The 18,602-nt window shown below is 41.0% G+C and overlaps 1 protein-coding gene across 1 annotated transcript; it reads left to right on the top strand.

The window, feature by feature from the left end:
- Positions 1-3,854: 3,854 nt before the first annotated feature.
- Positions 3,855-17,325, top strand: brms1lb (BRMS1 like transcriptional repressor b). Its single transcript, XM_066677004.1, has 10 exons — positions 3,855-4,091; positions 5,833-5,923; positions 6,500-6,627; positions 8,891-8,970; positions 10,429-10,525; positions 10,790-10,879; positions 12,295-12,359; positions 12,440-12,479; positions 13,455-13,584; positions 14,644-17,325. The coding sequence occupies exons 1-10, from the start codon at positions 3,962-3,964 to the stop codon at positions 14,759-14,761; spliced, it is 969 nt and encodes a 322-aa protein (XP_066533101.1). The 5' UTR covers positions 3,855-3,961; the 3' UTR covers positions 14,762-17,325.
- The last annotated feature ends 1,277 nt before the right edge of the window (positions 17,326-18,602 follow it).

The raw sequence follows: 18,602 nt of genomic DNA, 5'->3' as shown, positions 1-18,602 counted from the left end.
ACAGAATTTCAGAACTGACACATCGCCACCAGTGTCTTTTTCCAGAATCCCCTCTGCCTGGTCTGTCTGAGTCATGATTTACACAAGAGTTATGAGACTTAGAGGAAATATTAGTGGGGTATTCTTATTCCCCTAATTCCCCAGAGACATTTCAGTAGATCAGGTAGTGTTCTGGTGCACCAGCTCACACATCACTATATATACAAGGCCAATTAGGGCTGACTACTGATCTGATCAAAAATAATCTCACACTTTGATTTGAACAATCACGATTAATTGCAAAGAAAAAGCTTTAATAATGAATAATGTAAAATAAAATAATCAACATTAGATAAATTAAGAAGAATAGCATAGAATTTATATTATAGGTGTCAACAGATTAAATATTGGTGTAGTTTTGATTATTATTATTATTATTTGTTATTATAACCCCATATTTGCTGAATAAATATTTTAGAGAGAACATAACATCAAACACGACAAGCTCAGTGCAGAGGATTTAATGGAGACTGCAGCACTGCAGTCACAATATTTTGTCATTAATTAAATATTATTTTCCTTCTAACACGGAAGTAGTAGTAAAGCTGTGTTACACTGCCATTTAAACCCACAAACAGGACACTAGACTCTGTAAAAAGAGTGAATTATGGTAGGAAATTGTGACCAAATTTGGTAAAATCATTCATTAAATAAATGATATGCACTGTTGTACCGATCCTCCATTTTTGTTCCTGTGCAGTGGTATCAAAAGATCAAACCCTGGATTATATGGTTCTCAAATATGCTTCAGCTCAACACAAAAAAAATCAGAATCTGTGTTGGAACTTTGCTGACCACTTTTTAAATCATTTGATTATTATTTGTTCATTATTTATTCATTCATCACTGAGCACAAGTAGAAACACACCCTGAACAGGTCACCATTCCATCCCAGATTCACCCACGCACTCACGCACCTGTGAACAGTTTTATACACTCACTCAATCACTCCCACACTCAGACCTGCGAACAATGTTACATTACCTTACTGTAATTTGTAATTTTCTATTTGTAATTTAGAATATTTGTGCTGTTAAATATTATTTATCGTAAACTTGTTTTGTTTTAATATCATCTAATAACACACTTTCATTCATTCATTATCTGTAACCCTTATCCAGTTCAGGGTCGCGATGGGTCCAGAGCCTACCTGGAATCATTGGGCGCAAGGCAGGAATACACCCTGGAGGGGGCACCAGTCCTTCACAGGACAACACAGACACACACACATTCACTCACACACTCACACCTACGGACAATTTTGAGTCGCCAATCCACCTACCAACAAGTGTTTTTGGACTGTGGGAGGAAACCGGAGCACCCGGAGGAAACCCACGTGGACACGGGGAGAACACACCAACTCCTCACAGACAGTCACCCGGAGGAAACCCACGCAGACACAGAGAGAACACACCACACTCCTCACAGACAGTCACCCGGAGGAAACCCACGCGGACACGGGGAGAACACACCAACTCCTCACAGACAGTCACCTGGAGGAAACCCACGCAGACACAGAGAGAACACACCAACTCCTCACAGACAGTCACCTGGAGGAAACCCACGCAGACACAGAGAGAACACACCACACTCCTCACAGACAGTCACCCGGAGCGGGAATCGAACCCACAACCTCCAGGCCCCTGGAGCTGTGATAACACACTTAATCAGTTTAATTATATAAAAACACACTAAGCCTTTTACAAGTCACTGTATTTACTAACACCTAACTCTCTGCCTAATCATCCAACTCCTACTGAAACATCCTGAATTTTTCAGAAATATCCTAAATTATTTGTGTGTATTGCACATATGTATATATTGTATTTCTCTCTCTAGAGTTTAGCAGTGACTCCTGTTTCTAGAGATGTTCATTCTCAACAGTAGTTGAAACTCCTCTACTCCTAATTTGACTGGTGAGGACGTGTTCTCTGAACTAGACGACAAAATCAATTTGGAATGAATTCTGGATTAAAGTGTCAGTAAAATGCAGCAAATGTGCATGTTTTTGTGCAGCGCACTAAACAATGGAGTGTGTCTCTGCAGAACATTTGGTGGTTTGTATATCCCCTAAGGTACATGCAGGTACATCCAGCAGCTTCTTCATTCACAACTCTGACATGTACATTCACGACAGCAGTTACGGCTGGGGAGTTCTCAAAATTTTATTTCAGTTGAGAAGAAAGAACAGTTTGAGGTTTGTGGTTGGCTTTGTTTTAGAAACAGTGCTCAGTTAAAAACAGCCATGTTTTTTGTGCAATTCCTCGATGTATTTACTTTTTTGCTTTTATCCCATATGTCAGTTACACAGCCAACACACCCATGTGGGTCCCCATACAAGCAGCCCAGCTCAAACCAAGGTTTGATGAGTGGTAGCCAAATGACCAACCTCCCCTGAACCCATTCCCTACTTAAACCCACCTAGCCCTTGTTCAATCTATGGGGCACACCACTAAGGTGAGCTGGACTGATGCACGTCCTTGCTTATATATTATTATTATTATTATTATTATTATTATTATTATTATTATTATTATAGAATTCCACTGGTCTTCAAAAGAAAGGTAAGGATGGCCTATATAAAAGGACCCTTCAATGACATCGTTGAAATTTTCCCAAGTTTTGTTTCCCACTGTGACTCAGCAACTTCAGATCTCATGACAATCTCTCGCCTGCTCCACATATGCAGTGACTAAAGAATGGCTGAGAAAACGGTCTGACGACTCTGTTTTAAAGTTTAAACCTGTTTCTAAAGCAGGTTAAAAACAACCAGGGATGTGGGTTACAGAAAAAGTCTTCATTTTCTTCTTTGTCAAAAAGACACACTCGCCCTCTGCTGGTCACTAATCGTACAGCGCTGAGGTTGAAAGCTACGGTGGCCCAGAGAGACAAGCAAATTCGGCTAGGGGTGTCCAAACTTTTCAAAGGATTGCCGAACTGGATCATATCAAAATTCTTAAGGGCCAGTCTCCCTTTCCAAGTATATTATTCATAAATTAATTATAGCAAGGTTTTCAAAATATGAAAAACACAAAGTGAAGATATTACTGAAGTTCATTTTAGAGCATTAACTGCTGCAGGAAATAACAAAAAAGTAAAATCCAACATTTTACTGCAAATACTTCCCTCTCACTTCTAATCTCCGGTTCTCACTGTCAACTTTGTCATTCTGTGAATTACTTTGCTGACCCAGAGAAATGAATGACGTTTAAGTTCAGCAGTGGTGCAATATCCTATACATTAGCGCACTGCTGCCACCGTCAGGTGAAAGAAAAACTGGCAAGTGCCAGCGGGCCACTAACGATGTATTATTTAAAGTGAAGCTGCGCTCTGGACTTCTGACTTCCCTAAATGTCTAATTTGAAATTTTGAAATTTGAATCATATATAAATTGTTCACATTTACATTTACATTACATTTATGCATTTGGCAGACGCTTTTATCCAAAAGTTCACAGTTGTGAGTGACTGTGAGAGTGTGTGAAACTGTCCACAGATGTGAGAGTGTGAGTCCAGGTTGTGTTCTGCCATGAACTCTGTGGCCTTGGAAAAAAAAAAAAACTAGGTTAGGGAACATGAATGAATCAATGAATGAATAGCATCTGCTCTTTAAAGATTTAGTTGAATTATACCTTGATGTACTATTTTATGTTTTATTGTCCATTTTTTGTATTTTTGTACGGTGTTATATGACACTCTGGGCCACCGCAATTTAATACGGACTACAAATCCCATCATCATTTGGCGTTAGTTCGCTCCAATGAAAACGCGCGCCTCATGAATAATTAACCGAGGCGCATGTGATTGGTCATCCACGTGGCTGCGACTGGGGCGCTAATTGTTTACATTGCTGTGTCCCCGGCTTTAGGAGGGTTTTCGGGGGATTCTAGGAAGTTTTCTGTGGCTGCGTCAGATCAGAACAAATGCCGGTTCATTCCCGAGAGAGGAAAGAGTCCAACCCCGAGGACATGGAGGTGGATTTCGCTGAAGGCAGCAGCTCAGAGGAGGAGGACACAGTCAGTTCCACTGCTTCTGAAGATGGAGACACTTCAGGTTCACACTGACCTTTAACCAGTTTTTCTAGGACAATTACACATTCTCAGTCGCACACTGGGACATGTTGTACTTTAATGGATGAAGCGTCATAAACCCCTCTGATCTCGGTTAGTCACAGTTGGGGGTGCTGTTATGTCCCAGTGATATTAAATGCAGCCATTTAGGCTACCACCGTGTTTCTACACCTTTTGTCCATTTTTATAAGCTCCACTCACCATACACCGCACAGTAGGCCATCCATTACTCTGCATACATTGTTTTTCACCGTTAATTTCACCACGTTCTTCATTGGTCAGGACCACCACAGATGATTTGGGTGTTGGATCATTCTCAGTGCTGCAGTGTGTTTGTGTGTGTTGTGCTGGTACGAGTGGATCAGACATAGCAGTGCTACTGGAGTTTAAAACACCTGGTCCACGCACTCCCCTTCCTGTTAGTCCACCTAGATGTAAAGTCAGAGACAGTAGCTCATCTGTTGCTTCACAGTTTACATTTACATCATTCAGATGCTTTTATCCAGAGCGACTTACAAAAGTGCTCAGTGTTCAGACTAAATGTGTAGCTTGTACAAATAGGTTTGAGTCTAAACTCCCTTTGAGAACAAGGGTCAGTGCTGATACCTAGAAAGAACTAAATATAGTAAGTGCAATACACAGCATCTAGTCAGTGCTCACACCTAAAATGAAAGGAGTAAATCACAGTATAGTAGCATTTATAGTATATACTGACAAAAAAATAAACTCAACACATTTTTTGGGCTCCTATTTTTCAGGGGCTGACCTCAGATGACCTTTTCTATGTTTACAAAAGGCTTCTTCTTCTCTCAAATATTGTCCACAAATTTGTCTAAATCTGTTCTCCTTTGTAGAGATAATCCATCCACCTCACAGGTGTGGCATATCAAGATTAGAAGGTCATAAACTTGACCTTGAATGTTTCAGTTTTACAGTGACTCAGTAAAGAGCCCTGGCGTTAAGATACTGCTGTTTTCCATTTTCTTTCCTCACAACGTTGGCCAAACTCCAAACAGGACTGGGCTGAGTTAGTTTCTAATGATATCAGTGACACATTCAGCCATTAGCTCATCACCTGAGGTCCTAACCAATGAGAGAGTTTGCTTATATAAGTGTTAAAGAGGATTATATTATGAATATCTGTACTGTTCAGTGCATTTTCACATTAATGTGGATCTGAAGCCCACCAACCCATACACTGTGAAACAAGACCACAGAAACATATTTCCGTGCTAAGCCCAAGTCTGAAAACACGGGATAAAACGAGCCGTTCTGCTTGTGCTCCTCTTCTGACGTCAAGTACAGAAACTTTAGAATGGCCCCGCCCCCTTGTCTGAGTCTGTCCAATCACAGCGCTGGACCTGCATTTACGTGAGAGCTCAAAGATGAGGTTAAATGCAGCAAAATGGGTGCGGAGAATCAAGAGCACTGAGTAAAAACAGAGAAAACGTGTACAGAGAAGAAAGAGAACTGAGCAAAAAAGGCTAAACACCAGAGCTTCTGCTCCTCGCTCCTCACTGCTGTGCGCTCAGGTCCGAGTGAACCGCGAGCGAGATCCATATCTTTTAATGGATCAGGTGCTGAAAGTGGTCGTTCTGAACAGGGCTGTTTAGACTGGGGAGAACACTGCCAAGAGACTTTCTGATCATTTTTCAGTAACAGAATGCTGTTAGTTGGCTGATGTTTGTGTTAGTTATGACGGACAGATATGTTTTTATTTGTAGAAATGGATGACGAAGACTGTGAAAGGAGGAGAATGGAGTGTTTGGATGAGATGACCAGTTTGGAGAAACAGTTCACGGACCTCAAAGACCAGTGAGTAGCATTTGTCTGAGGGATGAGCACAGAGACATAACATCAGCAGAACACATATCCTATAGTAAATGAAAACTGCAGCATATGGGCATCTTCTAGGAAGGTTTACACTAGATCTTTGAGCACTGCAGTGAGGATTTGTTGGTTGCAAGCCCACATAAACATGTGTGAGACCAGCTGCCAATTTTGGATGATTAGTTCTAAGTCACAAACAAACATCACTGCAACTTGTCCTAGAGGTATAGAATGTGTATTTGTCACTCGAGATAACACAGCTCCACTGCTCCACAACCCAAAGCTAAAGGGCTTTATACCCATCTATCTAACACTTGGCATTGGGTGTGGCTCATGTGCAACTGCCCATAGCATCCCATGGACACACACACTGTTTCTACAATACTTGTGACCACAAACATTTGGCTACATGGCGAAAATAAATTCTAGTATTTCCTGAAAATTTGAGATTGCCTTTGTGTGTAACAGTACTTCAGCCAATCAGGCGTCCGCTTTATTCTCTGTGATAAATAACTTGAGGAGATGCAGTGCTAACCCTGAATGTTGCAAATCTTTAATCAGGTTGTACAAGGAGAGGCTGAACCAGGTGGATTTAAAGCTGCAGGAAGTGAAGGCTGGAAGTGCTCCCGAGTATCTAGAACCTCTTGCCAACCTCCAGGAGAACATGCAGATCCGAACTAAAGTAGCTGGTGAGTTCACTGCAGTGGAACACTCTGGGATTGCCACAGTTAAGGGTTGTGTGAGTCAGTCAAGTTATCAGTCATTGTATATTTGAGGTAAGGCAGAGCAATAACAGTAGACTTAACTTTGGAAAGCAGCAGGCAGTGTCTCTGCCCTACAACCCCAAAGTCTGTGTTCTGGGATGGATCCTAAGATTGATTCACAGTCTGTGAGGAGTGTAGTGTGTTCTCACTGTGTTGGCGGTGCTTGTTTCACACTCACAGTATTGAGGCATTGTGTGATAGATGGTTTATTGATCCTGAAGGACATTTAGCAGCTGGTAGCAACAAACAGATGTCACTTTAGTGCGTATATTATCATTTTCCGGACATGGTAAACCATTCATTCATTCATTATCTGTAACCGCTTGTCCAGTTCAGGGTCGCGGTGGGTCCAGAGCCTACCTGGAATCATTGAGCGCAAAGCAAGAATACACCCTGGAGGGGGCGCCAGTCCTTCACAGGGCAACATATATATACACACACACCTACGGACATTTTGAGTCACCAATCCACCTACCAACATGTGTTTTTGGACTGTGGGAGGAAACCGGAGCACTCGGAGGAAACCCACGCAGACACAGGGAGAACACACCACACTCCTCACAGACAGTCACCCGGAGGAAACCCACACAGAAACAGGGAGAACACACCACACTCCTCACAGACAGTCACCCGGAGGAAACCCACACAGAAACAGGGAGAACACACCACACTCCTCACAGACAGTCACCCGGAGGAAACCCACACAGAAACAGGGAGAACACAACACACTCCTCACAGACAGTCAACCGGAGGAAACCCACGCAGACACAGGGAGAACACAGCACACTCCTCACAGACAGTCACCCGGAGGAAACCCACGCAAACACAGGGAGAACACAGCACACTCCTCACAGACAGTCACCTGGAGCGGGAATCGAATCCATATATTCCAGGCCCCTGGAGCTATGTGACTGCAACACTACCTGCTGCGCCACTGTGCTGCACATGGTAAACCAGATCAAGCTAAAAGTGTGTATATATAAGTAAAATAAAATGTAAGGTAAAATATAGATGCTAGGCCCAGAATACAATATAAATATGAGGACATAGATAAGCAAATATCTGGATTTATAGGCATCTTTCTAGTAGTTAACATAGAGTTGGTATCAGTACTCTATGTCGGCAGATGCTTGAACATGAAGTATCGGTATCGGAAGGGAAAAAGTGGTATTGGTGCATCCCTAATTATTTGTTTAATAAACCTTTAAAGTTTAGTATTTAGGAAGTAGGTCGTTGATTGGGACAGAGCATAGTTTACATGAGATACCAGGAAAGTAACCCGTGGTATCACTTCTTGCTGAGATATTTTTCTCCCAGAGACCTCCGTATTTTTCCTTTGTTCAAAGTTTTTATTCATCCCTGAAGCCCACACCATGTATGAGGAAATCTCTTGCTATGAACTTGTTGCTGTCTTCATCTCTGTGTGTGGAGGAGAGGAGTTCATGTTCCTGTACTTCTTTGGTTCAGCATAAACAATGTCCATTCAACTACTGACCTATCAGTCGTTTGCGTCAAAGTGTTGCATGAGGCGTAGGGTCAACGCAGAAGTATAAACTGGGCTTTAGGTTCCTGTACTCCTCCACTTGTCCTCTTTTTACACACACCACTTTGTTTGGTCCAGCTACTTTCTTAGAGTGGAGTATCCTCAGCTCAACTCTAACCTGATCAACCCACAGTGACAATGTGTGGAGGGGGCAGGGGGGCTGCAAAACACATTTGAAGGGTGTGAAGATGGTGGGGGTGGGGGGTTGCAGGCTTTGTCTGTGCTTGCATTGTGGGGGAGGGGTCCATGTATCTCAATAGAAGTGAATGGGGAGTTGATATTCAGGCATTTGGAGACTGAAATATCAGGGCTTTGGTAGGGGGAAGGAGTGGTGGTGACCACTGGACAAACAGGGGCTGCAGCCATTGGAACAGGGCATTTAAACCGGTTATAAAAGATATTGATCTCATTGGCCCTCTGCACACCACCCTCTGATTTTGTGATAGTAATTCAACTAACTAAGAAGAACTGGAGTCAAATATTGGTTTAAACCAGGGCAAAACTAGGGTTTCATCATTTTCCAAACACTGATTATCACAGGGTCTCCTGTACATGAAAAATAACAGCTCTTAGTTAATTCTTGGAATGTATTTATTGACTATCATTTTTATCTTTTAATCTGTGTGTGTGTGTGTGTTTTCACAGGTATTTACCGTGAGTTGTGTTTGGAGTCAGTGAGGAACAAGTATGACTGCGAGATGCAGGCAGCCAGTCAGCACTGGGAGGTACCGTCCGTTTCACATTGTGCAGAGCTATGACTAGCGCTGTGAAATAGATCGACACAGCTGTGTATTGATGATTCTGTCTGGATCATTATTAACGAGAACAAATAATAAAGTTCATAAAAGGTATTTTTATTTATTTATTTATTTTTTACTCAGTCATGGCAATGAACAACAGCTGCACCTAATCTCGTACATAGCGCAATACCTTCCCTATACTGAGGCAGTCAGAATGATTGTTAACCCTGTTTGGTAAGTTCATGAGAAAGCAAGAGGGACAGGAGAGCGAAGACAGAACTCACTGAATTTTAATGGAACACCCCTGACCTAAAAGGAACTTGACTGCTCAAAACAAAGACAGTAAATTAAAACAAAACATGCACAAATGACACATCTAACTTTCCTGATCAGATACTGGATCAAAGGCTCTTTTTTGTCCATCAGGTAGAAATAATAATAGACCTACCAAAGGAAGATATAGACAAGTTACCCACTCTACTATACACCACATACCATGGTTAGTCTCTATAGTCCTTTTCTGCTTTGGGCCAAAGTACAAGATGATCAGAGTACACCAGTTAATTCCAGATGAGCTCTAGCTCTGAAAAGTCAGGCACATTTTGGGATATTATTGACATATATTTTATATGACACTATATTTACTACAATCTGGACAAGGGTATGTGAAAAGTTTCCTTGTGGCAAAATATGTCACAAAAAAGTGCCTAATGTTAGTGTTTTTTGAGAGCACAAACATTTTCTCTAATTTCTCCAGATTACCTGAATATTTTTTAAATGATTTGCTGTAAAGGTTGAAACATGAAGGAACACAGTTCTTGAACGGCTGACAAATTAATAGGTCAAACGACAGTCCTCTGCCTATGCCTTACTCATGAAGACTTTACCCTGTGTTAGAATTTCGTCAGGAGACTGGAGTTTATTCACACATACACGGAATCATGTACGAGTACAGCTGGGTGATCACAGTTTATCAGGATGATCTGAAGTTTGGAGACTGGAGGTTCAGCTTCTGATGTTCTTCATGTGCATGCAGAAAAGTGGGGGAAGGGAAAAGGAGGAAGAAGAGAAGTTTGAGGAGGGGTAAGAGGGATGATGAAGAAGAGAATACAGTGGAGATGCAGGGGTAGAGATAAGGGGGGAGTGATTGGAGTGTAGAACTGTGAGGGGGGAATAAAAAAAAAAAAACCCATATAGTTTCACTCACCTGGACGCTGCTTTTGTGGCCACATCATACGTTTAAGATGTTTATTTTGATGTACATATCAACACATTCATCCTCTCAAATTACAAATGTCTTAAATGTTTATTTATTTATTTATTTTCGAATTTTGCAGGCGTCAGGTGATAAACTTTGGTAAAATTCTTCTTTATACTGATTCAGTTCAAATGCAGGTCCGTGTTAATTTACTAATCACTGCTGTCCATGTTTCTGTGCGACAGAGTGAGAAGCTACTGCTTTTTGACACAGTTCAGAATGAACTGGAGGAGAAGATCAGACGACTGGAGGAACACAGACACAGTATTGACATCACCTCAGGTGTGTATAGACACACACTCATCTGTTGTTACAGTAGCACTGCAGATACCTTCAGAATACTTCATGAAGTGTTATTAATTAGGATCAAATATATAACATTTGAAAATAACTACTGTGAGATTTCATTTGATAATTTTGGGAAAATAAAATAGTGTGAGATTCAAACTTATTGTAAGGTACTAACTTAGTGCTGCACAATACCTCCTTTTTTATATTATAAGTGAAACAAACAGACATCTATATTTTCTTTTTCTCATTTTTTAGAACTGTGGAACGATGGGCTGCAGTCGAGGACAAATAAAAAGAAAGATTCCTTCTGCCCTGGAAAGAAAAAGAAACCCGTTGTTGTGTCAGATATCCTTCTTTTATTTTCATCAAGTGCCTCTTTCACTCATGAACTCCAGGGAATTTCTAGAGAAACTCCAGAGTATCAGGTCCGGAGATATCCCAGAGTGGTCTTTCACAGGTGCATTCTCACAGTGGGAAATGAAACACATGCTTTAGGCATGGCTCAGCGCCTGTCCAGCAAGTGCATTATAAACTCTGGAACATTTCCCATGCCATTCTCATTTGCACATACTTGCACTTTACTCTGAGTCTGTGCTAAGGTGCTACCAGTGGTCCCGTTCACAAATACAGCTGTTCCAGGCAAACTCTGGAACCGTGCATGTGTGAAAACGCCAAAGGACTGTCCCAATAACATGATTAAACAGAGACTTTAGAGGATAGAATCATATACTTTGCCTGTAATAACAAGGTTTAACATGCATTAACATGATAAACATTTAACAGCAGTAATTTTTAAAAAGCTGTTACCATAAACTCATTTTCATAGTTTGTCCCTGTGAACTGTTGATAGAGGTGAACTGAAGCCAGAGGTATTCTACTGAATTTTAGGGCGCTATCCACTGCATGGAACTTACACAACTTTACTCGACTCTGCACCACACTTTTGCTTTTCCCCTGGCCAAATCTGGTACCTGGTCCCTGGAACTGGGTCGGTCTTCAGTCCCAGTTCACTTTGGGTTCCAACCGTGTCAGAACCTAAAATGCAGAGCTCATTCAAATCCAGCACGAACTCAACGCTTGTAAAATCTCTCGCTTTCACATTTATTTTTAGCGCAATCGCAACGGCAACTCATGATTTTGTCTCGAAGTGTTTTGAAGAGGTTTATATGCTCCTTGAGCCGATGTCCGACGAAAATTTCCAGTGAAAGCAGAACGTGCAACAAGTAAAATTGATCTGTGAGAACTGGGGAGTGGAGCCGTGTTTAGTCCAAAAAAAACTAAAACAACACGCGAATACACGATGAGCAAACAGCATCTGACTTTACCGCTGTCGTTGTTGTGGTTTTCAAAGCCAGCGATTCCTGAGAGACAGGTTTTCATCACCGGCTCCATTTTGCGGGGGAACCCTGCCAGTGGAAATGCAACAAGCTTTAAGCGTGCCAAGCCAAGCCAAGCAGAGCCAGATCCATGCGGTGGAAAAGCACTGTAACTTCCCATGGGGAAGCTATTTTTTTTTCTTTTATGGTCACTGTCATATTAGACAATAATAGTGCTATAAATCTTTTCTGGATTTTGGTCAGAGGATATTACACATTTGATGCAGATGAATAATATTTTTGCTTAACGTGTCAAGAACCACACAGCTGCAGTAGCAGTGTCCCTCTCTCTTTATGTTTAGAGATATGCACCACAAATGTGCACCTGTGGATTTGTTATTTTTTTGTAAATATTTCTGTGTTGGATTCCTTATCCTTTTTCACGGCCATATATTGTTTACATGTTACAAGATCTGGACATTCTTGAAGACTGGACGGCTATCAGAAAGGTCTGGGCTTGTTTTGTTTTTGTAAAAGTGTTATTAGAGTTTATAGTTACAGTGCTGATTTTTTTAAATTATTTTTTTAGGCAGTGGCTTCTATGGGACCTCATCGCGTAAAAGTGGATGGTAAGACAGATTTCCACCAGTGAGAATTCATATTAGTTTTAGTGTAGTGCCTTAAAACCATTCTGCAGTAAAATGATTCTTATTTGGGTAAAATACTGGTGACAAAATTAAGGCTACATACAATTACTCTGAGATCTTTGATCTCCTGAAGTCCTGGATGAGTGAGATGTGGTCATTGTGAGCTTCTCAGAACATCCAGCAATTTTCATTTTTAAGAACAGACTATGTTTGAGGTTTTAATCATAAATCTATAAGTACATCAAGCTAAACGGTAAAAACTGTACATGTCAGGGTTGGAATTCTGAAACTCACGACTCCCTTGGTGATGGAAATGTTGACCTTGAGGAACTGAGTGGCATTGCCCCTAAATGAGGGGATGCTTCACACCCTGCACACCTCAGAAATCCAATAATGAGGGACAGTGCATCCTTGCCCTTAAGGAATCCCGAGATACAATCATTAATTTGAGGTGGTATATGAACCAGTTCTGCTTGGCATGAATACTCTAACAGCTGGGGGCACCCTGTTCCCCAAGGCTGGAGTTTCAGATTCCACAGAGTGTGAGGTGCTGCTTCGCTTAATGGCAAGATCCCCCTTTTCCTTCAAGTTGCAGTTTCTCTCACCAGGGGTGTCTACACTTTTGTCAGTCCAGGGAAATGTTATGGTCATATGAAGGTTTCTGGATCAGAATAGGAATCAATTTATATTGCCAAGTACAAGAAGCTAGTGCAGGTGACACATGTCTGAAGTGAATTTAAAGAAAATGAAATATTATATATGAATAGTTGAAAAGGAGGAAAGGACAAGTTTCAGATATCCAGGTTAAATGTGTCAAAAGGAGATGAGTTAAGGTGCACAAATCCAGATGTAGCAGCACACAATAAACTATTATTTACAGTCTATATGTGGAGTGTAAAGTTGTGCTAAAGTTGCTGGGCTTTCTGATGCTGTACTGAAAGAATCTGTTACATTTAGCAGTCCCATCCAAAGCTGACAGACATCACCATGTGGCTCGCTCTGAGGACGGACGCTTGTTTTACGACAGTAAATGGTTCAGTAGAGGACAAGCCATATTCATCAGCCGCAAGGATGAGTATCCTACCAGGTACAGAGTACAGTTATGAATAACATTTTTATTTAATGATTGTGTATGTGTTCTCTGGAAGTATATCTGTATCAAAATTAGTGGTCAATCCACAAATCAATCCATTTAAAAAGAAACTGAGTGATATACACAACAAAATGTTTAGAGGAAATCCTTCTGTCTTCTTTATTATGCCAATAATATGTGAGTAGTTTTTATGATATTTGTATCCGAATCTCTCAATTTCTTGAGTAAATGTTTCAGGGAGAGAATTAACATCAAACACCACAAACCATGGGGACAAGCTTTAATTGAAAAAACTGCAGTGCGCAACTGTCAACTTTCCCCCCTCTCTCTCTCTAACGCTCAAGGTTTAATCCACAACTCTGCATTAAATAATATAATCTACCTACTGAGCTCAACAGAAGAGACACAGTTTACACTTCTAATGTCACCGCTAATATGCTCCGTTAAACGAGTGAATTATAGGAGGACATTGTGACCAAATTTGGTAAAATTATTATCTCCCTTAAAAAATGTATGCATTAATGATTCCAGATTGTTTACCTTCATGCTGACAGCACAACTCAAGATATAAATGAAAATATAATATGCTTAATGCTGATGTAATTCTAAATGTGATTTTTAAACCTCCAACCCACATGTGGAAGTTTGAGCTCAGAATGAAAATTCAAATCCTGTCAATTTGTCATTTACATTTGCAGTTTTATATACTTTTACATTGATGTTTAAATGCTGAAAACATGCTTCATGTGACCATGCAACAACTGTGTTAGAATAATTATGTTTTTTCACCAAAAATCTATTTGGGATTAAAGGGGAAACTCTGCCTTTCAATAACATTATCACACTCTGCGCACAGTCTGTGGCAGAATGCTTGTGAAAATACCTTAAATATTACCAACTAAGCAGTGGATAATGGATGGATGGATGAATATTACCAACTGTAGTTAGTGTGACTCTAGGGGGTGCTTTACATCCTCACTCTTTTTTAATTAAAAAAAAATGTTTCTGAGTGTGTTTTTACACTATCAGACTTCTATATTTTCCCTCTTTCAGTGCTATTATATCCACCATTAACCACGACGAGGTGTGGTACAAGCGCTTTGATGGCAGCAAGTCGAAGCTCTACATCTCTCAGCTGCAGAAAGGAAAATACACCATCAAGCACTCGTAGACAATCCTCTCTACTCTGCCTCGGTCTCTGAGCCATTCTTTTACCCACAAAGCACCTTGGTGGCACAGAGGCGTCAGATGCAACACCGGGTCTTGTCCAGTTTTCATCTGCTGATGCATCTTTGTGCCATACATATTTTTTCCCTCTTGGATCTGAGAGGAGTACATTGCTGCTAAAAAGATGAAAGAAAAGAGATTGGTTGCCATAGAAACAGTGAAAGGATTTATTTGTGCGTATGTGCCTTGAATAGGTCCTGTTGTTCCAACAGCACTTAGTTTGTTAAAGTGAAATATGAGATACAGTAAGTTGCCTAATGCTAAATTGAGCTCTGTGTTTATCTCCCACTTTGAAACAGTGGCTAAATCAAGTGTTCTCTATTGTTTACTTTCTTCAGTGCGCTGTGCTAGCTTTGACACTCATTTTATTCCTTTTAGGGACTTTTACATTTTTTCCCCCCATAATTTAGTGTGTGAACTGTAAACACAATGATGCAGTGTTTTGGTGTGAATGGGTCTCTCTCTAGTCCTGTATGCCTCTAGTCCAGGTGCCTCAATGTTTTCAACACACATCCAACATTTTGTTTCCTCTGAACCATAAGCAGTAACCTCCACTCATCTTAAGAGCTTTATGTAACATAATGTCTTTACATGTCCAATAATTTGCAGACATACTCAGCGATGAGCAAGACCCCTACTACAAGCTGATCACACTGTGATCACAGTTTGTATAATCTCCGATATCCTTACTAATTGTGCCATTGAGTGTGGTGACTTAAGGCTCATGTTGAGTGGATTCAGAGTCACCACACTCAATGCAAAACATAGGCTAGAGGTGTAAATCCACCACAATTGATCTGTGATCTCTGAACTGCTAGAGCTTCGAAATAAGTTGAGTGATGTTATGATGCAGAACAATTTATCTAACATCAGTATGTGACCACACTGATAGTTATGTCATCAACTCTTCAAAGCAATTGTCTAATTTCTAGAGTTATCTCTTCCCAGAAGATTCAAGACTTACTTTTACTGCAGCGAAGAGGAACACACACCATTTCACTAGATGAGCAACATTTCAGTAGCTGAGCAGCTGTCCTTCAGGACATATATAAAACAAGAGCAAAGATAATCTAGGCAAGCCTAGTTTTGCCGGACCGCCATTATTGATATACCCATTGTCACAGAGGTGTTTCTGACATTTCAAAACCAGGAAAACCCCAAAATACATCCCCTTGTCATTGGAAGGTCTGGAGAAGCTTTGGTGCTTCATATCAATGTCTTTGTTTGCAATAATAACAAACTATAAAAACAGTTTATCTTGTCAGTTGCTGACAGTGTGTGTATGATCAGGGAAAGCCAATATAATTTACTCGTCAGAAAGTCAGTAACGGTGAGATGTGTCTGTGTATTTGTGTCGTTATAGGGACACGCAAGATGACTTTCTGTTGGTTAAATACATAATAGAAAACAAAAGGCTGTGTCACAGAAAAATTCTCCAAACATAAAGAAGAGACTATGATAAATATTACCTCAACAACGTTCACCACATTTCTGTTCGAGGCTCCAGTAAAACACTGAGCTGCTCACTGCGGTGGATGGTGGAGCTACAGCGCTGAAGCAGCATGAGCGTGTCCCCAATTCAGCTCTCAACTCTCTGACCCCTTGAACACTTCAACACTCGCACCTTCTGCTCACCTTTCAACAACGTCATCAACATGAATCCATATTTTAGAAATCTGCACACGTCTAAAGGAGTGATGGTCTTTCCGTTTTCATCATTTCATTATTTTTGCTTAATGTTGCTGCCAGAAATGTGGCATCATAAAATCTTTGGTCTACTGCCTTGTTGTTGCTGCCTTTTTCACCAGGATTCTCCAAAATGTCTACTTACAAAATCTCCAGAATTAAGACTCACAACCTAAGGTATGAATAGTAATTTTCACTGATTTAAAGTGTTTATAAATGAAATTTATTGTTGACAGGGATGTCCCAATCCATTCTCAAAGATCAGTATCGGGGCCCATCACAGTATTATTTTTTACAGAACTTTATCTGCTTTATTGAGCTCGATCTTAAGTATTATCCTCCATTTCCTCTAGGTGGCAAGCTCACACTTCGTCCTCCACCTGTGGCACGCTTTGTAAATGTTGTGATCTGACTCTACTGGCCACCATATTGGACACACTTCTTTCTGAGTGTTCCGCACTAAAGCACATTCCCATGATTTGGATTCAGAACTGGAGCGTGAGGGCACACGATCAGAGTCTGTCCCGTATCAGGACGCTAAGTGCCATGTAGTGTTTTGGACCCTTTTGGGACCTGTTTTACCCCGCATTTTTGATGTGAGACTGTTTAGACCATGATTTCTTTGAGGCACGCAGCTCTCCCTCAGCTGGAGGGAGGGGAGGAGTCATGGCGTCTAATGAGAGAATGAATTTCTCATTGGGCATCACTTTTATTAAGCCATTCAGCAGCCACACTTAGCTGTCCTTCATTTAGTGCTGCTGTCAATGGAGATACAGTCCCTCCTACAGGGGTTTGTTTTGCAGCTGTGCTGAGAAAATCAGGTCAGTGCTTAGGGCGGCACGGTGGAGCAGCAGGTAGTGTTGCAGTTACACAGCTCCTGGAGGTTGTGGGTTCTAGTCCTGCTCTGGGTGACTGTCTGTGAGGAGTGTTGTGGGTTTCATCTGTGTGCTCTGGTTTCCTCCCATTCTCCAAAAACACATGTTGGTATGTGGACTGGTGACTCCAAAGTGTGCGTTGCCCTGTGAAGGACTGGCACCCCCTCCAGGGTGTACTCTGCCTTGTGCCCAATGATTCCAGGTAGGAACTGGATAAGGGTTACAGATAATATATGAATTCATTATTTTAGAAGGGTGGAGAAGAAACTACATTTAATTTCTCCCTCAACATGTCTGTGATGAAAATAAAACTGAATGACTTTTAGAATCAAAATAATATTCATTATCTGTAACCCTTATCCAGTTCAGGGTCACAGTGGGTCCAGAGCCTACCTGGAATCATTGGGCGCAAGGCAGGAATACACCCTGGAGGGGACGCCAGTCCTTCACAGGGCAACACAGACACGAGTCACCAATCCACTTACCAACATGTGTTTTTGGACTGTGGGAGGAAACCGGAGCAAACCCACGCAGACACGGGGAGAACACACCAATTCCTCACAGAGGGTCACCTGGAGCAGGAATCGAACCCACAACCTCCAGGCCCCCTGGAGCTGTGTGACACTACCTGCTGCACCACCGTGCCACCCCAAAGTAATATTGTATACATAAAAGTAACATGATATCATATAAGAATATACACATGTATATGAGAGGTTTGTAAACACACCATTTGTATCATTTCTTATAAAAAATTTAAAATAGCAGCAGCTTGGATTCAGGCAATTTCTTTCTTAATGCGAGGTATTCAGTGTCGAGCAGATACACTGGACTCATTTTAATAACTATAATAGGAAGACTGCAGACTGTGGGGCAAATGCCCTCTTTATGTCAAAGGGTGCAACCTTAATATAGAGCACACAGAGCCATGCAGTCAGTGTCAGTTCCAAGAGGATTTATACCATTCAGGTGTTAATTGTATTGTATTGTGATAAAATTGCCTTATTCCGATACAACAGACATATTTAGCCTTTAACTGCTTTTGTTCCATTACTAAATATTGTAATAAGGCTGAGCTAACAAGTTAACCAGTTAAAGCTAATGCTAGTTTAGCTACTAATGTTTCATACTAGAATTTGTATACTATAGAGACGTAATTTGTGGATTGTATTATTTGCACCACTGTTTATCTGTTGATTTAGACACGTACAATAACAACCACAG

Source organism: Hoplias malabaricus, chromosome 7 (assembly GCF_029633855.1).
Source record: "Hoplias malabaricus isolate fHopMal1 chromosome 7, fHopMal1.hap1, whole genome shotgun sequence".
NCBI classification, from domain to species: domain Eukaryota; kingdom Metazoa; phylum Chordata; class Actinopteri; order Characiformes; family Erythrinidae; genus Hoplias; species Hoplias malabaricus.
This window is presented reverse-complemented; position numbering and strand designations above follow the sequence as displayed.